Raw genomic sequence first — 17215 nt, 5'->3', positions numbered from 1 at the left:
GACTTCTGAGCGAGCGTACCCTGGGATACTGGCTGGCATGCGGAGTAAGGTTCTTGAAGGCCCACTGGATGTTCTGATGCGAGGCCAGCTGGCGTGTGAAGGCGGGAGACTGGTCGCAGCACATGCGAAGGATGCCATAGTAGGCAGGCAGCATGCTGCGGTTGAACAGCACCACCTCCTGGTCGTCGTGGTCGGCCAGGATGTAGTTGAATGCGATGTTCTTGGTGACGGCCGGGTTCTGCACCACAAGCCGGACGTTCTCGCTGCAGTCCACGCACACGTTGTACCAGAAGGACAGGAGCGCCTGCTTGTTGTGGTTGGTGGCGATGGCCGGCTCAGACAGTTTGGGCTGCCGGTAGACAGATGCAGAGCCGCGTTAACCACAAAAACAACCTTAGCACAGTGGAACCTCAATAAAACTGACACCAATATAACGGACATCAGATAAAACTAGACTGTCAGGATTGAACAATGTGTCCAAAAATTTATTAATTAATTTCCATTTGTCACCTAAATTGCCGTTGACAATGTCTGTTAGTTTCAGAATTGGCCGCTGTTGTTTACTGGCGCTGTGACGGAATGGAGGAAGAGAATGGGACTGACGTTTTGCCAGGTCACAGATATACAATAATAGTTGATCCTCCGATGCTTACGTGGCGGCCATGTGATGATGGTTATATCAGTTATCTATTGTGCAGAGAGTGTGCGGCATGGCTTCGGCATTAACTCTAAGGAGTACAAAACAAGTCTCTGGAGTCTGGAACGCACTATTTTTGGTACAGTAACAGTTTTTTTGTCAAGCCGTTTGCCTTTGGCAACAGATTTGAAACTCTGAAGCACTCTAATTCCTCACGGCTCATGAAAGCGCTTCGCCTATGATGACTACTGTACGTCAACAATGTCGCCATGACAAAGCACACCGGCTTGGTGAATATGGATAAAATGTGACAACATTCAAACTTTTGTTACACTTCAATTCTGAAAAATTGTGTGCTTGGTTTAAGCTATATACAGGAAGTCCTCGAGTTACGACGCACTCGACCTACGACGTTTCGACTTTACGACGCCCGTGCCTCGTCCGCCATTTTGTCCTAGCACCATAGTGTTTCTGCTTAGCTAGTGCATAGTGCTTGTCCGTGTTTGTGCGCCGGGAGTATCTTTGCCTTTTTCACCCTCCTTTTTTCACACTATCAGCAGTAATGGTAAGTACAGCATCTTATTTTTTTATTTTAATGTATTTTAGTTTCTTTATACGAAGTGTTAACCTTTCCTGCTACGGTCATCTGACCGTGGTCGGGAGACGCAGGGGTTAACTCCCTTCTCTCGTTGCACAGCTGAGCTGGGTGTCGGCAACAATAAAGGCACGAAGCACCAATTTGCTGCTTGAATGGCTTTATTAGCTCCTCTGCAGATTCAACGTCAACGGGTCCTCCGCTAATCACTACTCTTCCCCGGTCGCCGTCACAACACTTGCTACTGTACACACTCGCACGCACTCCTTTCTCCTTCACAGTCCAGCCGGACGACGCCTGCGCAGTCCCGTCTCACTCACACATCGACGCACACGCCCACTGAGCTTTCTGTAACAATCACGTGGGACAATACCCGTAACAGAAGTATTTCGCCGTAGACTGCTTAAGTCGGTGCAATCCGACTTAAGCAGAAATTCGTGTTACTTCGCCAGCATAGGTACGGAACTCGTTCGTAAATCGAGGACTTCCTAAAAAAAATTATATCTATATATATATATATATCTATCTATATATATATATATATATATATATAGTTTCAATGATAAAACTATATATTTATATTGTATGATGGTAATTGTTTGTATTTCTATTTACAGATGGTGGGGAAAAAGACTAGCTGTTCCAACACATCTAGAGTATGCTCATTAGAGTATCCATGCACAGTCTGACAGTCTGCCAAATAGCAGAAAAATGCATTTTCTAAATTAAAAAAAAGTGTAACAAAACTTTAATGTTACAATATGAGACTTTTTAATGTTAAAAAAAAAAAAAAAAAAAAAAAAAAAAGTTGAATGAAAATTTGGCACGTGATTTTTATTTAAAATTGTAAATTAGCAAAATATCACTATCCTTTTGTTTTAAATTGAATGTTACAAGACATCGAGCAATGGTTTAATTAAATAAATAAACTACATCTAACTTTTTCACCGAAAACACCAAAATGAGATTATTATTAGTTTTTTCTTTAAATATGTTTAACTATGTTGTTTTTAGCATGTTTCATAAACAAACAAGGCTCACTCGTTAGTATGGCTGACTTATTCAATTTTGGGCATGGGTCCATGAGTCTTTTTGATGCATCCTATTATGATAGACGTGTGTCCACTTTCATGTCAATTGGTCAAACTGGCAAATTGAGGAGATTCAAATGGCAGACTAATAATAATAATCCAAAGAAGGCAAAGACTTCCACGAGCGCATACCTGGAAGAGGTTCCAAAGGTCCATGAAGTAGAGGGAAAACATGAGCTTCTCGGTCTTGGAGATGAGGCAGTACGTCATGAAGCTGAAGTACTGCACTAGCTTGGTGGTACCATGCACGCTGGCATCCACGTACAGCTTGGCGCGGCCCAGCAGGCCCAACAAGAGGTTGTACACCTGGTGCAGCACAGCCGTGGTGTCGGGGGACAGCGGCAGCTCGCGGGTGGGCAGGTGCAGCGAGCGTGTGGAGCGGAACATCTGACGGAAAGAGTTGCTGGGGATCAGCGACACCAGGAGGTACGCCGCCGCTAAGCCAAGGGGGAAATAATTGATTAAAATGGGAATTTTCTTTTTTCCTTGTACAACCCCAATTCCAATAAAGTTGGGACGTTGCGTCAAACAAATAAAAACAGAATACAATGATTTGCAAATCATGTTCAACCTATATTTAATTGAATACACTACAAAGAAAACATTTAATGTTCAAACTGATAAACATTGCTTTTAGCAAATAACCATTAACTTAGAATTTTATGGCTTCAACACATTCCAGAAAAGCTGGGAAAAGGTCATGTTTACCACTGTGTTACATCACCTTTTTCTTTTAACAACATTCAATAAACGTTTGGGAACTGAGGACACTAATTGTTGTAGATGGAAATCTTTCCCATTCTTGCTTGATGTACAGCTTCAGCTGTTCAACAGTCCGGGGTCTCCGTTGTCGTATTTTACGCTTCATAATGCGCCACACATTTTCAATGGGAGACAGGTCTCTCTTACAGCACTCCTTTACTAGAAAGCCACGCTGTTGTAACACGTGCAGAATGTGGTTTGGCATTGTCTTGCTGAAATAAGCAGGGGTGTCCATGAAAAAGACTGCTTGGATGACAGCATATGTTTCTTCAAAACCTCTATGTACCTTTGAGCATTAATGGTGCCTTCACAGATGTGTAAGTTACCCATGCCATTGGCACTAATACAGCCCCATGCCATCACAGATGTTGGCTTTTGAACTTTGCATCCATAACAGTCCGGACGGTTCTTTTCTTCTTTGGCCTGGAGGACACGACATCCACAATTTCCAAAAACAATTTGAAATGTGGACTTGTCGGACCACAGAACACTTTTTGCATCAGTCCATCTTCGATGAGCTCGGGCCCAGAGAAGCCAGCGGCGTTTCTGGGTGTTGTTGATAAATGCCTTTTGCTTTGCATAGTAGAGTTTCAAGTTGCACTTACGGATGTAGCGCCAAACTGTTCTTTACTGACATTGGTTTTCTGAAGTATTACTGAACCCATGTGGTGATATCCTTTACACATTGATGTCGGTTTTTGATGAAGTGCCGTCTGAGGGAGTGAAGGTCACAGGCATTCAATGTTGTTTTTCGGCCTTGCCGCTTACATGCAGTCATTTTTCCAGATTCTCTGAACCTTTTGATGATATGGACCGTAGATGATGAAATCCCTAAATTCCTTGCAACTGTATGTTGAGGATCATTGTCCTTAAGCTGTTCGACTATTTTCTCATGCACTTGTTCACAAAGAGATGAACCTCACCCCATCTTTGTGAATGACTGAGCAATTCAGGGAAGTTCCTTTTATACCCAATCATGGGACCCACCTGTTCCCAATTAGCCTGTTCACCTGTGGAATGTTCCAAACAGGTGTTTGATGAGCATTCCTCAACTTTCTCACTCTTTTTTGCCACCTGTCCCAGCTTTTTTGGAATGTGTTGCAGCCATAAAATTCCAAGTTAATGATTATTTGCTAAAAACAAAGTTTATCAGTTTGAACATGAAATATCTTGTCTTTGTAGTGTATTCAATTAAATATAGGTTGAACATGAGTTACATATCATTGTATTCTGTTTTTATTTATGTTTAACAGAACGTCCCAACTTCATTGGAATTGGGGTTGTAAAATCCAATCTGTGAGCTTTTATTTGAACGCCGTCTGTCGCAGGCTGGCCTACATACAGGTGCGCACACGAGGGTAGTTGTGGGCTAGCAGGAAGCGCTCCACCCAGTTCTCCATGTTCTGCAAAACCCAGCTGTGGGCCAGCTTGTTCCGAGGAGTCTGCACCGCGAGCCAGTCCAAACACTGAGTCGGGTTGTACTCGATTACCTGAGGAGGAGACAAAAAGAAAGCAAACCTTCAAGCAACACAACCTCCATGACCTGCTCGCTCATCATCATCATATCATGCACATTAACATACACTATGTACTGTATATATGGTATTTCTTGTACATAATATTCCACTGCCTTACTGCTATTTGCAATGCATAGTTTCTATAGTCTTTTTTTCCCCCTATTTTTCTATTTTACTAAGTTGGGTGTTGGACCCCAATTTTGTTATACTGTATCTGCACCATAGAATGACAAATGATTTCTATTCTATTATAGTCAAATATCCATATTTATACCCGTTTGTACTCATTGGTCAAATATGATTGCAGAATGAATTCTATCATTTATTTTACGGAACACAACCAATACGTATACATATTTTTTTAAATATAATTTAAAAAATGTAACAAAGTGCAATAACACTATTACAGAACATATTTTTTAACTGCAATTAAATTTCAAAAGGTGAAAGAGAACTATTAAGTATACATATTTTTTTAAATTTACATATTTGTACACCACAACAGTTCTTCCAAAGTTGTTGGTTTGGTAGAATAGACTTGCTCCTCTAATCATGGAACATACACAAAGAAATTGAGAAAAATATTACAACATATGAATAAATAAGTATTTTAAAATAGGGAGTTACTTTTCAATCACCCTGTAGAAAACACTTGATTTCAGTAATTGCTGCTGAGGATGACCCAACCAGTTATTAGGTTTAATTAACCAAACATTGTGATTAGCCACAATTCATGATTTAACAAGTGGGGTAATTACTTTTTCCACACAGCTCCAGTTAACTTTGAATATTTTTTTTCCTTAATAAATGAAATAATTTAAAAATAGCATTTTAAGTTCACTTGGGTTATATTTGATATTTATCTTTGTTTGAAGTATATGCAAAAATATAAGAATTTGAGAAGGGGGCCAATACTTTTTCACGGCACTGTATGTGGCATTTACCTCCCAGATCCTCTGCAGGATGTATGAGGCGAAGGAGGGCATCCCCGGGGGGCCGCCCGCAAACTCCATCAGCATGGTGAGCAGCTTGAAGAAAGGATTAGCAGCCTGAAGAGACAACAAGTCCAAACCATTGAACAAAAAAAAAAAATGAACAAAAAAAATCACCAAAAGGAAGTCTTATTAACTTCATTTACACTACAACGATGCTACTTTATTTCAGTTGGTCACCAACTGTCTGTTGAATGGGACATTGTTTTTGGGGGGGGGGCTCTTTTCATTCATGTAACATTTTCAATGAGACTTTGAAAAATGGGTTAGACTTCATCTAACCCATTTTTCAATGGGTTAGATGAATAATATTTAACTCAACATGCATGTTTCCGTTAAATGAAAGAATTTATTGTTCAATTAAATATTTAAAACTTGAAGTTCTGCTTACAAATAAATCTGCTGAAATGAATGTTTTTTTTAAATGCATCTCTTGCACGGATGTCTGCTTATGACAAAACAAAATGTTCATATATATTAGGGCTGGGTTTTTATAACCTCCCCATTCGATTAGATTTCAATTATTTAATTAGTGATATGACATAGAGTTAAATTTGACACTTTGACGTTGATTCAGTGAGTACCTGTTGACAGTTTTTTTTTTCTTCATGCTTATCTGAACATGTGTTATATCACCTGAGATTTCTGAGCAATTAAACATTGGAAGCGGGCACGGTGGACGACTGGTTAGCACATCTGCCTCACAGTTCTGGGGACCGGGGTTCAAATCCCAGCCCCGCCTTTGTGGAGTTTGCATGTTCTCCCCGTGCCTGGGTGGGTTTTCTCCGGGCACTCCGGTTTCCTCCCACATCCCAAATAACATGTGTGGTAGGTTGATTGAGGACTCTAAATTGCCTGTAGGGGTGAATGTGAGTGCGAATGGTTGTTTGTTTCTATGTGCCCTGCGATTGGCTAGCGACCAGTTCAGGGTGTACCCCGCCTCCCGCCCGAAGATGGCTGGGATAGGCTCCAGCAGCCCGCGACCCGCGTGAGGATAAGCGGTGAAGAAAATGGATAGATGGATAAACATTGGAAAAAAAATCTAAATAACAAAAGCAAAAAACATGACAGTTCTATAAACTGAAAAAGTGCTGTAAACTTAAATAGCAGTTATTCTTCTTGAAAATTGTAATGAAAATAAAAAGTCTGCCGAGCACAGCTTAGAAAGGACCTTACTTCTGTCTATTTCCCGTGTTCCGAACAAATGCAAAGCGCCCTCCATTGGCCAGTAGGTGAATCGATTCAGATTTGCTGAATCGATATTGAATCAATGCATCAATTAATCACTATTTCAAGGTCAAGGTGCTTTTATTGTCAATTCTTCAATATGCGTAACACATACAGAGGGTTGAAATTACAGTACTCATCTGTGGTGCTACAAGACAGTACAAATAATATCAATATAAAGCTAAATAAAACTAGTATATACACTATAAAAGGCCTTAATTGAATGTGCAATATCAAAGATCAGGTGACGTATTTTTACTTACCTATAATATTTATGGTTAAATATGATACATTTCTATTAAATTACCTAAAATTACCTGATTCCCATGGAAAGTTTTGAATTTCAAATAGTGCCAAAATTCTCCAGCTCAACTTCCTGTGGAAATCCGCTGGAAACTTTCCAGAAATTAACTGGAAATTTTGCACCCTTTCAAGACCGACTTGTGTTCTTTCAGGGCTCTTCCAGCTGAACATGGAGGTCACAGTGCTGGAATAAAACTATGTTAACTTCATGCACAGCTCAAGCTATGGAAGTTAGCATGACTACAACGGCATATACTTTAGGTGCGGCGTGAGATAAGATGATGTGGAGTGTCTAGATGAGGAAAAACACTCACCTCAGGCGTCAGCTTGGCGATGGAGGTGAAGAGCATGGAAACGATCTTCAGAGAAACAAGCAAGAGTCAGCAGGTGCTACATCAGGTTACGTAAAAAAAAAAAAGAAAAAAGTGCAGAAACATACATGCTCGGCCAGGCGGTTGTTGTAGCGACAGAGGCTGAAGATGAGGTTGCACGTCTGCCGAATGTTGATGCCATCTCGGATGTGCTGGAAGAGGAATGGGAAACCTTTGCCGCCCGTAAGCGCCGCCATGTCGCTCTGGGACAGCGTTAGGTGTCTGCATGCGCCACGGTTGGACAAAAGCAGAATTACCCCAAATTGTTTTTTTTTAATGTTTAAAACATGTATTTAATGTTCTTGTTTGAGTAAATTTCTTTTTCATGAAAAAATAAAATAAAAAAATAACGTATCCAGTTGTTCATATACACACACCAGTACAGGTTGTAATACAAGCAATACACATACACCTTGAGATACGAGTGACCCGAGTTCGAGATACGTGTCGTTGCTAGGCCAATTTTCAGCTTTGACTTGCGATCAAAATTTTGAGACTCGAGAAGTGTACACTGGCAGTGAACTCAGTCGAAGTTTACTGTCAAACTGAACATAAAGCAAAGACAATAGGATGTTGTGTATTTCAAGCAACTACATAGCTTTTCCTTAAGAAAATTTAGTAACGCTAACAAATAATGCAAAATACCATGGCTGGGCTAACCAACGGCAGCTGTGTCGTGGTGTTATAATCCTTCAAGCAATGAAAGACATTTGAACACAAACTGTGAAGCAACATATGCAGACAGATCATAAAATAATCCCCCCTCCACTGGTGGCGTTACATTCCGGACCACCCCCCCATAACCGAAATCCACAACATAGAAATAAGATAAATAAATACACCCTAGGCATCTTTGTATAGTATTTATACTATACAAAGTATTCACTTGAAATATTTAGGGTTTTTAAACATAATTAAAAACAATACAAACATTTAAACGCACATGAGAAAGACCAAGAGCAATGGATAACACCAAAATATTGTACAAACAGTATAAAAAAAAAATGGAGTAACAACTGTAATACAAGATTTCTGCGAAGTAGCGGGACCATGAAGTGTGAACCGTGATATACAGTAGAGGGGGATTACTGTATAACAGTATTCACCGGCATATATGCTTTATCCTCTACGATAGACTAATATTTACTGCTGTACTGAGGCGCTAAGACGTCTCCATGTATACCCGTATCTGTTTTATACTGCCCCCAGGTGGCCGAGACGCGCAACCCAGAACAAGCAGCACAATGTTCATTGGACTGAAGTAAAAAATGTGTCAGAAACGCTTTAATTTCTTCATATTACATTTAATTATGTCATTACGTTATGTTTTTAGCTTTGTTTTCCTTCTGAGTTTGGAAAGGATTAATGGTTTTTCAGTTCATGTCAGTGGGGAAAGACAATTTGAGATACGAGTGATTTGCGCTACCCGTATGGTCACGGAATAAAATTAAACTTGTATCACAAGGTAGCACTGTGTTCGTTTTATGGCCTTAAAATATAATCTCAGATGTTTTTGCCACTAAAATCTACAACAATGTGTGTGTAAGGCAAATTTCATGAAAACAATAAAAAGGGTGTCTCCATCGTGAAAACTACTAGCGTTTGTGCGCGGTCATTCCTGAAATAGGCTGGAAGTGGGGAATTCTCCCTGAAGTGAAGTTATCCCTGACTTCAGTCCTGGAGGAGCACACAAAGCTCGGTCTGGAGGGTCGAGTGGAAAAACTAACACAAGCTTCAAAATAGCCAACTTCAATTTAGTTGAAGAGATAAAAATGCAGACTGACATCATACTTTTATAACTGCATCTTGTTAAAAATGGTACTGATCTGATTGTGTATGTAGCTGTCGATGGAAAAACATTTTTCATTAATCTTTGCTGTTTAGGTTCACATTTATGGCAGCACGGTGAAGAGTGTTTAGGAAATCCGCCTCACTGTTGCGTGGTTTTCTCCAGGTACTCCGGCTTCCTCCCATATTCCAAAAACATTACTGAAAAGTCTAGATTGTCCATAGGTGTGAATGTGAGTGTGAATGCTTTTTTGTCTAGTTGTGCCTTGCGACCGGCTGGCGAACAGTCCAGAGTATAACCTCCCTCTCGCCAAAAGTCAAATGGGACAGACTCAAGCTCAATTGAACTATATTTGGTGTGGTCTTGCATATGTGAAAATTCACTGGTTGTTTCCTTTTCCAATTTCCAATGTCAAAAGGTACATAGGGTTGCCAAGTTTATATTTTTTGTATTAAAAATGTAATGTTTGGCAATGTTTTTGGACATGTGACAATGGTGATAGGAAATGTTCGGGTTGGTTTCATGTTGACGCATGTACCTCTCCGTGCGCGACTGCTCCACCAGGAGGGCAATGAGGGCGACCATCTTCTCCAGAGCGGCCGGACGATATTTCTCCTCGGCCAGGGACAAGATGTCTTCCTCCTCGTCCTCCTCCTCACCCTCCTCCTCAGACAGAACCTCTACCTGCGGCTGAGGAGGAAACCCCCACCCCACAATAAATTGAGGTTAGCATCGCTTTTGGTGCTCAGTTACCATTACAATGACGGTGTTTAACTGACGTTCTCTGGTCCTTTGGTTCCCATGTAGAAGTGCACCATAATGGAGATGGCTTGGAGTGACAGCAGGAATTGACTCTGGAAAGGAAATAAAGACATATCATCAAGACAGCATTTTTAAACAGCTGCAGTAAAAACTATACAGTAAACCACTTTGCAATGTTTTATTTAATGGAAGAAATCTAAAACCAAACTTTTTGGAGGTAGGGTTCCCTTATAGGGGAGAAACTTTTCCAACTAAAAAAAGACATATCCAACTGTAAATCCATATTAATATAATACTACTATACAGAATCCCACTTCACTTTATAATGGCACTCAGGATTTACCGGGACTCATAAATCTACAGGTTCGCCATTATGTTTTTTTAAATGAAACCACAATCTATGGAAAATTATTTTGCAGATCCCCATGCTACGGTCCCCAGACTTCCTTCCTTCCGACCCACCTCCTCCTCTCCCATCTTGGCGAACTCGTAGAGGAAGGCAAAGTACTCAGTAAGGTGCTTGCTGTGAGGCTTGACGCCATGCTCCATGATGGACAGCAGCGTCTTCACAAAGCGAGTCACGCAAGAGCGGCTCCCGATGTCCTCCACCGACCCGTCCATGTCGTCTGACCTGCAGGAGGTATGTGGGGGGGAGGACACATGACACTCGGTCAGAGTGGATCCACGCGCTCCACGTAATCTAGTCCACAGAGGTCTAACAGTAAATGGGGGTTCTAGTTGGGAAGTCGGAGTACAAATAGATGTCATCTACAAGTCTACGAGTATAAATCTGGTCAGCAGGTGTAAGAGATATCACCTAAAGTTGTACAAGTGAAAGCCGATCTAGTCTACATGTCAAAACCGATCTAGTCTTAAGGTCTACAACTTATGTAAAAAAGTATGTAGCCAAAAGGTCTGAGAGTCAAAGTACATCTAGGCTACTGATGTATGCGTCCAAATGAATCTAATCGACATGCCTTCCGATCAAAAGAGATCTAATCATTTGCTGTATGAGTCAAAAGAGATCTACTCAGTAGCAGGTCTTGCAGTCAAACTAGATCTGTTCTAGGGATGTAGTATTCTAAATATACACTATATTGCCAAAAGTGTTCGCTCACCTGTCTTGACTCACTTATGATTTTAAGTGATACCCCATTCTAAATCCATGTTTAATATGATGTTGGTCTACGCTTTGCAGCTGTAACAGCAACTCTTGTGGGAAGGCTTTCAACAAGGTTTAGGAGTTAGTCTATGGGAATTTTTGCCCATTCTTCCAGGAGTGTATTTGTGAGGTCACACACTGATGTTGGATGAGAAGGCCTGGCTCACTGTCTACTCAAAAATCAACCCAAAGGTGTTTTATCAGGACTCTGTGCAGGCCAGTCAAGTTAATCCATACCAAATTCTCTCATCCATGTCTTAATGGACCTTGATTTGTGCACCGGTGCACAGACATGTTGGAACAGGAAGAGATAATCCCCAAACTGTTTGACTGTCCAAAATCTCTTTGTATGCTGAAACATTCAGAGTTCTTTTCACTGGAGCTCAGGGGCTAATATTTTGGACATTTCCAACTTTGTGGGAACAGGTTTGAGATGCCCCCTTCGTGTTCCAACATTACTGTGAATCAGTGCACAAAACCAAGGTCCATAAAGAAATGGATGAGTGAGCTTGGCTGTGGATGAACTTCACTGGCCTGCACAATCTTGACCTCAACCTTTAGAGAACACTTTTGGATGAATTAGAGCGGAGACTGAGAGCCAAGGCTTCTCGTCCAAAATCAGCGTGTAACCTCACAAATTCGCTTCTGGAAAAAATGTCATACATTTCCAACAACACACTCCTAAACCTTGTGGATACAATTCCCAAAAGAGTTTAAGATGTTATAACTGCAGAGGGCAGACCAATGTCATACTAAACCCTATGGATTAAGGAATGGGATGTCACCTTAATTAATATCTGAGTCAAGGCAGCTTTTGGCACTATAGTGTATCTAGTTAACAGGTCTACCAGTCACAATAGATCAAGTAAGCAGATCTACAAGTCAATATAGATCTAGTTAGCAGGTCCATGAGTCAAAAATAACACTCCACAGGTCTATGAGTCAAAACTGATCTGGTCTACAGACTAAGAGTCAAAAATGATCTAGTCCACAGGACTAAGAGTCAAAATTGCCCTGGTCTACAGACTGAATCAAAACTGAACTAGTCTACAGGTATTTAAGTAAAAACTGATCTATAGATCTACAAGTCAAATCTGATCTAGTCCACAGGTTCATGAGTCAAAACTAGTCAGAGTTAAAAAAAATAATAATAATAATCTAGTCTAAAGTCAGAAGTACAGGTACAGTGCCACCTGAAAATATTCACACCCCTTCACCTTTTCCACATTTTGCTCTTACAGACTTATTCTAAAGCCAATTTGAGTCTAGCTTTCTTTATATAAAGATCTACATAAAATATCCATCCCATAATGACAAAGTAAAAACATATTTTCAGACAGTTGTGCAAATTAATTGAAAATATAAACATTTAACCATAATGGGTACATAAGTATTCACCATTTAGGCAGCAATAACAGCGTCAAGTCTTCTTGGGTATGTCTCTACGAGCTTGGCACCCCTGTTTTGGGGCATTTTCTCCTATTGTTCTCTGCAGATCCTCTCAAGGTCAGTCAGGTTGGATGGACAGCGTCGGTGAAAATCCATTTTTAGGTCTTTCCAGAGATGTTCGATTGGATTCAAGTCCGGGCTCCGGCTGGTCCACTTAAGGACATTCACAGGCTGCTCCTGAAGCCACTCCTTTGTTATCTTGGCTGTGTGTTCTTGGTCATTGTTGTGTTGGAAGGTGAATCAACGCCCTAGTCTGAGTTCCAGAGCACTTTGGGGCAAATTCGCTTGAAGAATTTCTCTATATTTGGCAACTGTCATCTTATCTTCTTTGCGGACTTGTCGCCCAGTTCCTGCAGCAGAAAAGCAGTCCCACAGCATGATGCTGCCACCACCAGGCTTCACAGTGGGTTGGTGTTTGCCAGGTGATATCTTCTCCAGATATGACGCTTGCAATTCAGGGCAAAAAGTTCAATTTTGGTTTCATCAGACCAGAGAATTTTGTTTCTGCAGTTCTGAGAATCCTTAACGTGCTTTTGGCAAACTCCAAGCAGGCTGTCATGTGCCTTTTAGTGAGAAGTGGCTTCCGTTTAGCCTCTCTACCATAAAAGCCATATTGCTGGATTGAGTTATCCTTCTGGGTTCTTGTTCACCTCTCAAACAAAGGCCCTTCTTCCCCAGTTACTCAGATTGGTCGGATGGCCAGATCTAGGAAGGGTCCCGGTGGCTCCAAACTTCTTCCATTTCCGAATAATTGAGACCACAGTGCTTTTCGGGACCTTCAATGCTGCTGTATTTATTTATTTTTTTATATCCTTCCCCAGATTTGGGCCTTGACACAATCCAGTCCCGGAGGTCTGCGACAATTCCTTAGACTTCATTCCTTGGTTTCTGCTCTGATATGCACTGCCAACTATGAGACCTTATATAGACAGTTGTGTGCCATTCCAAATGTTGTTCAATCAACTGAATTTACCACAGGTGGACTCAATTCAAGTTGTAGAAGCATCTCAAGGATGATCAGTGTAAATCAGATTCACCTGAGCTTAAGTTTCATAGGGTGTGGATACTTATGTACCTATTATGGTTGAATGCATCTTGAATGTTTACTTTTGGTTGAATGTTTACTTTTTTTAAATTTACACAAATGTCTGAAAATATGTTTTTACTTTGTCATTATGGGATATTTTATGAAGATCTTTTTAAAGAAAACTATACTCAAGCTTTAGAGTAAGTCTGTAACATAGCAAAAGGTAGAAAACGTGAATAAGGGGTGTGAATACTTTCTGGTGGCACTGCATGGGAATACAAACTGATCTAGTCTACAGGTCTATGAGTGAAGAATGACCTAGACTGCAAGTCAAAACTAATCTAGTCTACAGTTCTATGAGTCAAGAATGATCTAGTCTACGAGTGAACATAATCTAGTCAGTAGCCTACTACTCATACCCAATCTATTCCACAGGTCTAGGGCTCAAAATAGATCTGGGGCCTCATGTACAAAAGGTGCGTACGCACTAAAACGTGGCGTCCATTTTTTTCCACGGCAAAGTTTAGATGTATCAAGAGTGACATGACCGTGGAAATGTGCGGTGCCTCACGCCAACTGCATGGCTGGCGTAAGCACATTTCTGCAGCTTTTGGTGCTTTGGCGACACTTAGAGGTGATGCTGGGAAACTGTTCATGTTTTTTTTTTTTTAGGAGAAGAGGGGTAAATTATGTCAATTTAAACACATTTTAATCATGTGCAACCGATGTATATGTTCAAATGAAGTAAATAAAAAGGACTTTTTTTCAGTGCATGTGCTGGAGTTAAGAAGCAATTGTGAGGGCAATAGGCAGCATAAATGATCAACTTGATCAATTAATAGGTGTCCTCACATATATCAGTGGTTCATTAAATACAGTGGTTAACAAATAAATTCTCAGTCCTTGCCTCAATCGCATTGTTGAAATCAAATGTTGCTGGGCATGAATTGTTCATCAGTGCTAATTATTCATGTGTCTCTGGTGTGCAGATTTATGAGAACAGTTTCCCAGCATCACCTCTAAGTGTCACCAAAGGACCAAAAGCTGCAGAAACGTGCGTACGCCAGCCATGCAGTTGGCATGGGGCACCGCACATTTCCACGGTCATGTCACTTGATACATCTGAACTTTTCCGTGAAAAAGAACGGACGCCACGTTTTTGTGCGTACGCACCTTTTGTACATGAGGCCCCTGGTCAGTTGTCTTTGGTCACGTGATCTGGCAGACACAACACTTCATGTTTGCGCTGCACGGTTCAACAGCACAATGACATCTCGTGAAGCTTCATTAAAGCAGGTCTTCTCAAATTTGTTCCAATAACCCAGTCATATCCTAACACCAATTACACAAATATCATATCGCTGGCATTGGGCCGAAGTCTCCTATGTGCAAATTTTGTCAATTTCATATTTTGTTCGCGAATCAATACGATTGGTCAGTCCTCATCTGGGTCTATTATTTTTTACAAATGATTGACCAATCTAAAGTGTTGAAAATGGTTTGCTCTCTTTGAAGAGGATGCAATGTTAGTGGCTCAACATTTATGCCGTTTTTTTTTTAATATTTCCTGAAAGGTGATGGTTTAGTAAATAGGATTCCGCCCAATGCCAGGAATATGCATCCCGAAATGTCATAAGAACTAAAAGGTTGCTATGTTTTCAGAAAAAATTAATAGTTGTGATCTTTACAAGAACAAAGACGTACTTTGTTGGGGTTAAAAGTCTTAGTCTTACGAGAATAAAGACGGAATATTACGATATTAAAGTCAGAGTTTGACAAGGAAAGAAAGGTCTATTTTAATAAGTGAATATCAAAAATACAACTTAATTCTCGTAAGATTAGACCTTTTATTCTGGAAAAAAAAACATTTTAAAAAGTATATTCTTGGAAAAAACAACAAAAAAACATTCCATTCTAGAAAAAACAAAAACTTCATGTGATAGACCTTTTGTTTATAGAAGAAAAAAAAACAAAAAACAAAAAAAAAAAAAAAAACCTTTAATCATTTGGGCATGTCATATTTCTGTGATGCTAGAGCCCAAAGTGAAGATGATGAGTACAGTAATTGGTTTATTATGAGCGGATTTATTTGTACACCAGTCCCCATACGCAAGTATGCTCTTTTTATTTCAATTGTGTGGCCCCCCAATCTACAGCTCGTGGGTCCCCCTGTTTGAGAAGCACTGCTTTAAAGGACAGGAATCCCCTGTCACCCAACAACCTGCGAGGGGTGCAGATGAGCTGTGTAACAATAGTGAGAACCAGACGCACCCGTCTTCCATGCCCGGCTGCAGGTAGAGGTGAGCATGGACCGGACGCAGCCTCTGGATGACGTGTATACACAACCTCTGGAACATCTGAAAACAACAAGGCAGAGATCAGAACATGTCTCAAAAACACCAATAAGAACAACAAGAATGAGAAGGTACCTGTCTGACAATCTGATTGGGACACTTGATGAGGATCTGCATGGGCCACCAGTTGTCATCTGCCATCCTGTCCAAAAACCACTGAAGGGAGAGAAGCACATAATGGAGGTGCACACAACAACAACAGTGTATGTGTGTCTGTGTACATACCGTATTTGTGCGTGCGTGTGTGTGTGTGTGTGTGTGTATGCACACACTCACCTCGCAGGCCGCCTGGCTGTTGTTGAACTGTTTGGTGAGAAGTTCAATCCACTGCAGCATGGTGGGCTGACGACACACGCAACATTTATCATCAAAATAAAGGTACTTTTGATTTTGGAAGCATACAATTTTCCAAAATGTCTTATTCAGAAGAATGATTGAGAATGAAAGACAACTGAGGACTATTCTATATATTCTAACCTCCGACTGATTTATTAATTGATTGATGCGAGCCTCTCCCAGTAAAGTGGGGTGCAGACCCTCATGCAGAGTTTAAAGCCAAGGAATAAAAATCAGTTTTAGGAGTTTTAAAAGTGGACCTACTCTAATGTGCAGAAGGAGGCCATTCCACAGCATCGGACCAGCAACAAAAAAGCTCTATGTTCTCTGACCTTCCGCTTAGACCTTGACACCTCCTGAGGCACCAGGCAGGGGCATCAGAATGTAGTAGGTCAGAGAGATTAATTTAAAGATTTTAAAAATGAATAAAATAATCTTAAAATGAATTGTAAAATGCAAATCAGCCAGTGGACGGAGGCCAGAATCACAGTTACTGTATGTGCTCCCCTCTTATGTGCTGCAGTTAAGAGGCAAGCAGCAGCATTTTGAGCCAACTGGAGACATCTAAGGGAGGACTGGCTGACTCCAAATATAAAATGAGAACACTCACAAGGAGCATGGAGACGACGTTTGCACTGAACTAACCACGTAGGAAATGGATAACCAGAGCTGGGGTCATTCGCTAGGCCACACCCCTTAAAGGCACACGTCAACACACAAATCTGTGTGTGTGTGTGTGTGAGAGACTTGCTTAATTACTGTTGGAAAAAATTTACAATTCTGTTTTTGACATAATTTCTTACTTTCAACACAAGGTGGAGAATAAGCAACAAAAATGGAT

General features: G+C 40.7%; 1 protein-coding gene across 3 annotated transcripts in view; it reads right to left on the bottom strand.

Moving 5' to 3' along the window:
* usp34 (ubiquitin specific peptidase 34) overlaps window positions 1-17215 on the bottom strand; it is a 110142-nt gene that overhangs the window by 16483 nt on the left and 76444 nt on the right. For all 3 annotated transcript variants that reach the window (XM_061680643.1, XM_061680645.1, XM_061680644.1), the window contains exons 56-67: window positions 16315-16380; window positions 16114-16194; window positions 15956-16041; window positions 10509-10677; window positions 10064-10138; window positions 9823-9974; window positions 7564-7717; window positions 7439-7483; window positions 5547-5651; window positions 4428-4575; window positions 2456-2760; window positions 20-349 (exon numbers count right to left, since the gene is read on the bottom strand). In XM_061680643.1, the coding sequence (XP_061536627.1) occupies window positions 20-349; window positions 2456-2760; window positions 4428-4575; window positions 5547-5651; window positions 7439-7483; window positions 7564-7717; window positions 9823-9974; window positions 10064-10138; window positions 10509-10677; window positions 15956-16041; window positions 16114-16194; window positions 16315-16380 (1716 nt within the window). The remainder of the gene's footprint in view (window positions 1-19; window positions 350-2455; window positions 2761-4427; window positions 4576-5546; window positions 5652-7438; window positions 7484-7563; window positions 7718-9822; window positions 9975-10063; window positions 10139-10508; window positions 10678-15955; window positions 16042-16113; window positions 16195-16314; window positions 16381-17215) is intronic.

Source organism: Phycodurus eques, chromosome 6 (genome assembly GCF_024500275.1).
Source record: "Phycodurus eques isolate BA_2022a chromosome 6, UOR_Pequ_1.1, whole genome shotgun sequence".
NCBI classification, from domain to species: domain Eukaryota; kingdom Metazoa; phylum Chordata; class Actinopteri; order Syngnathiformes; family Syngnathidae; genus Phycodurus; species Phycodurus eques.
This window is presented reverse-complemented; position numbering and strand designations above follow the sequence as displayed.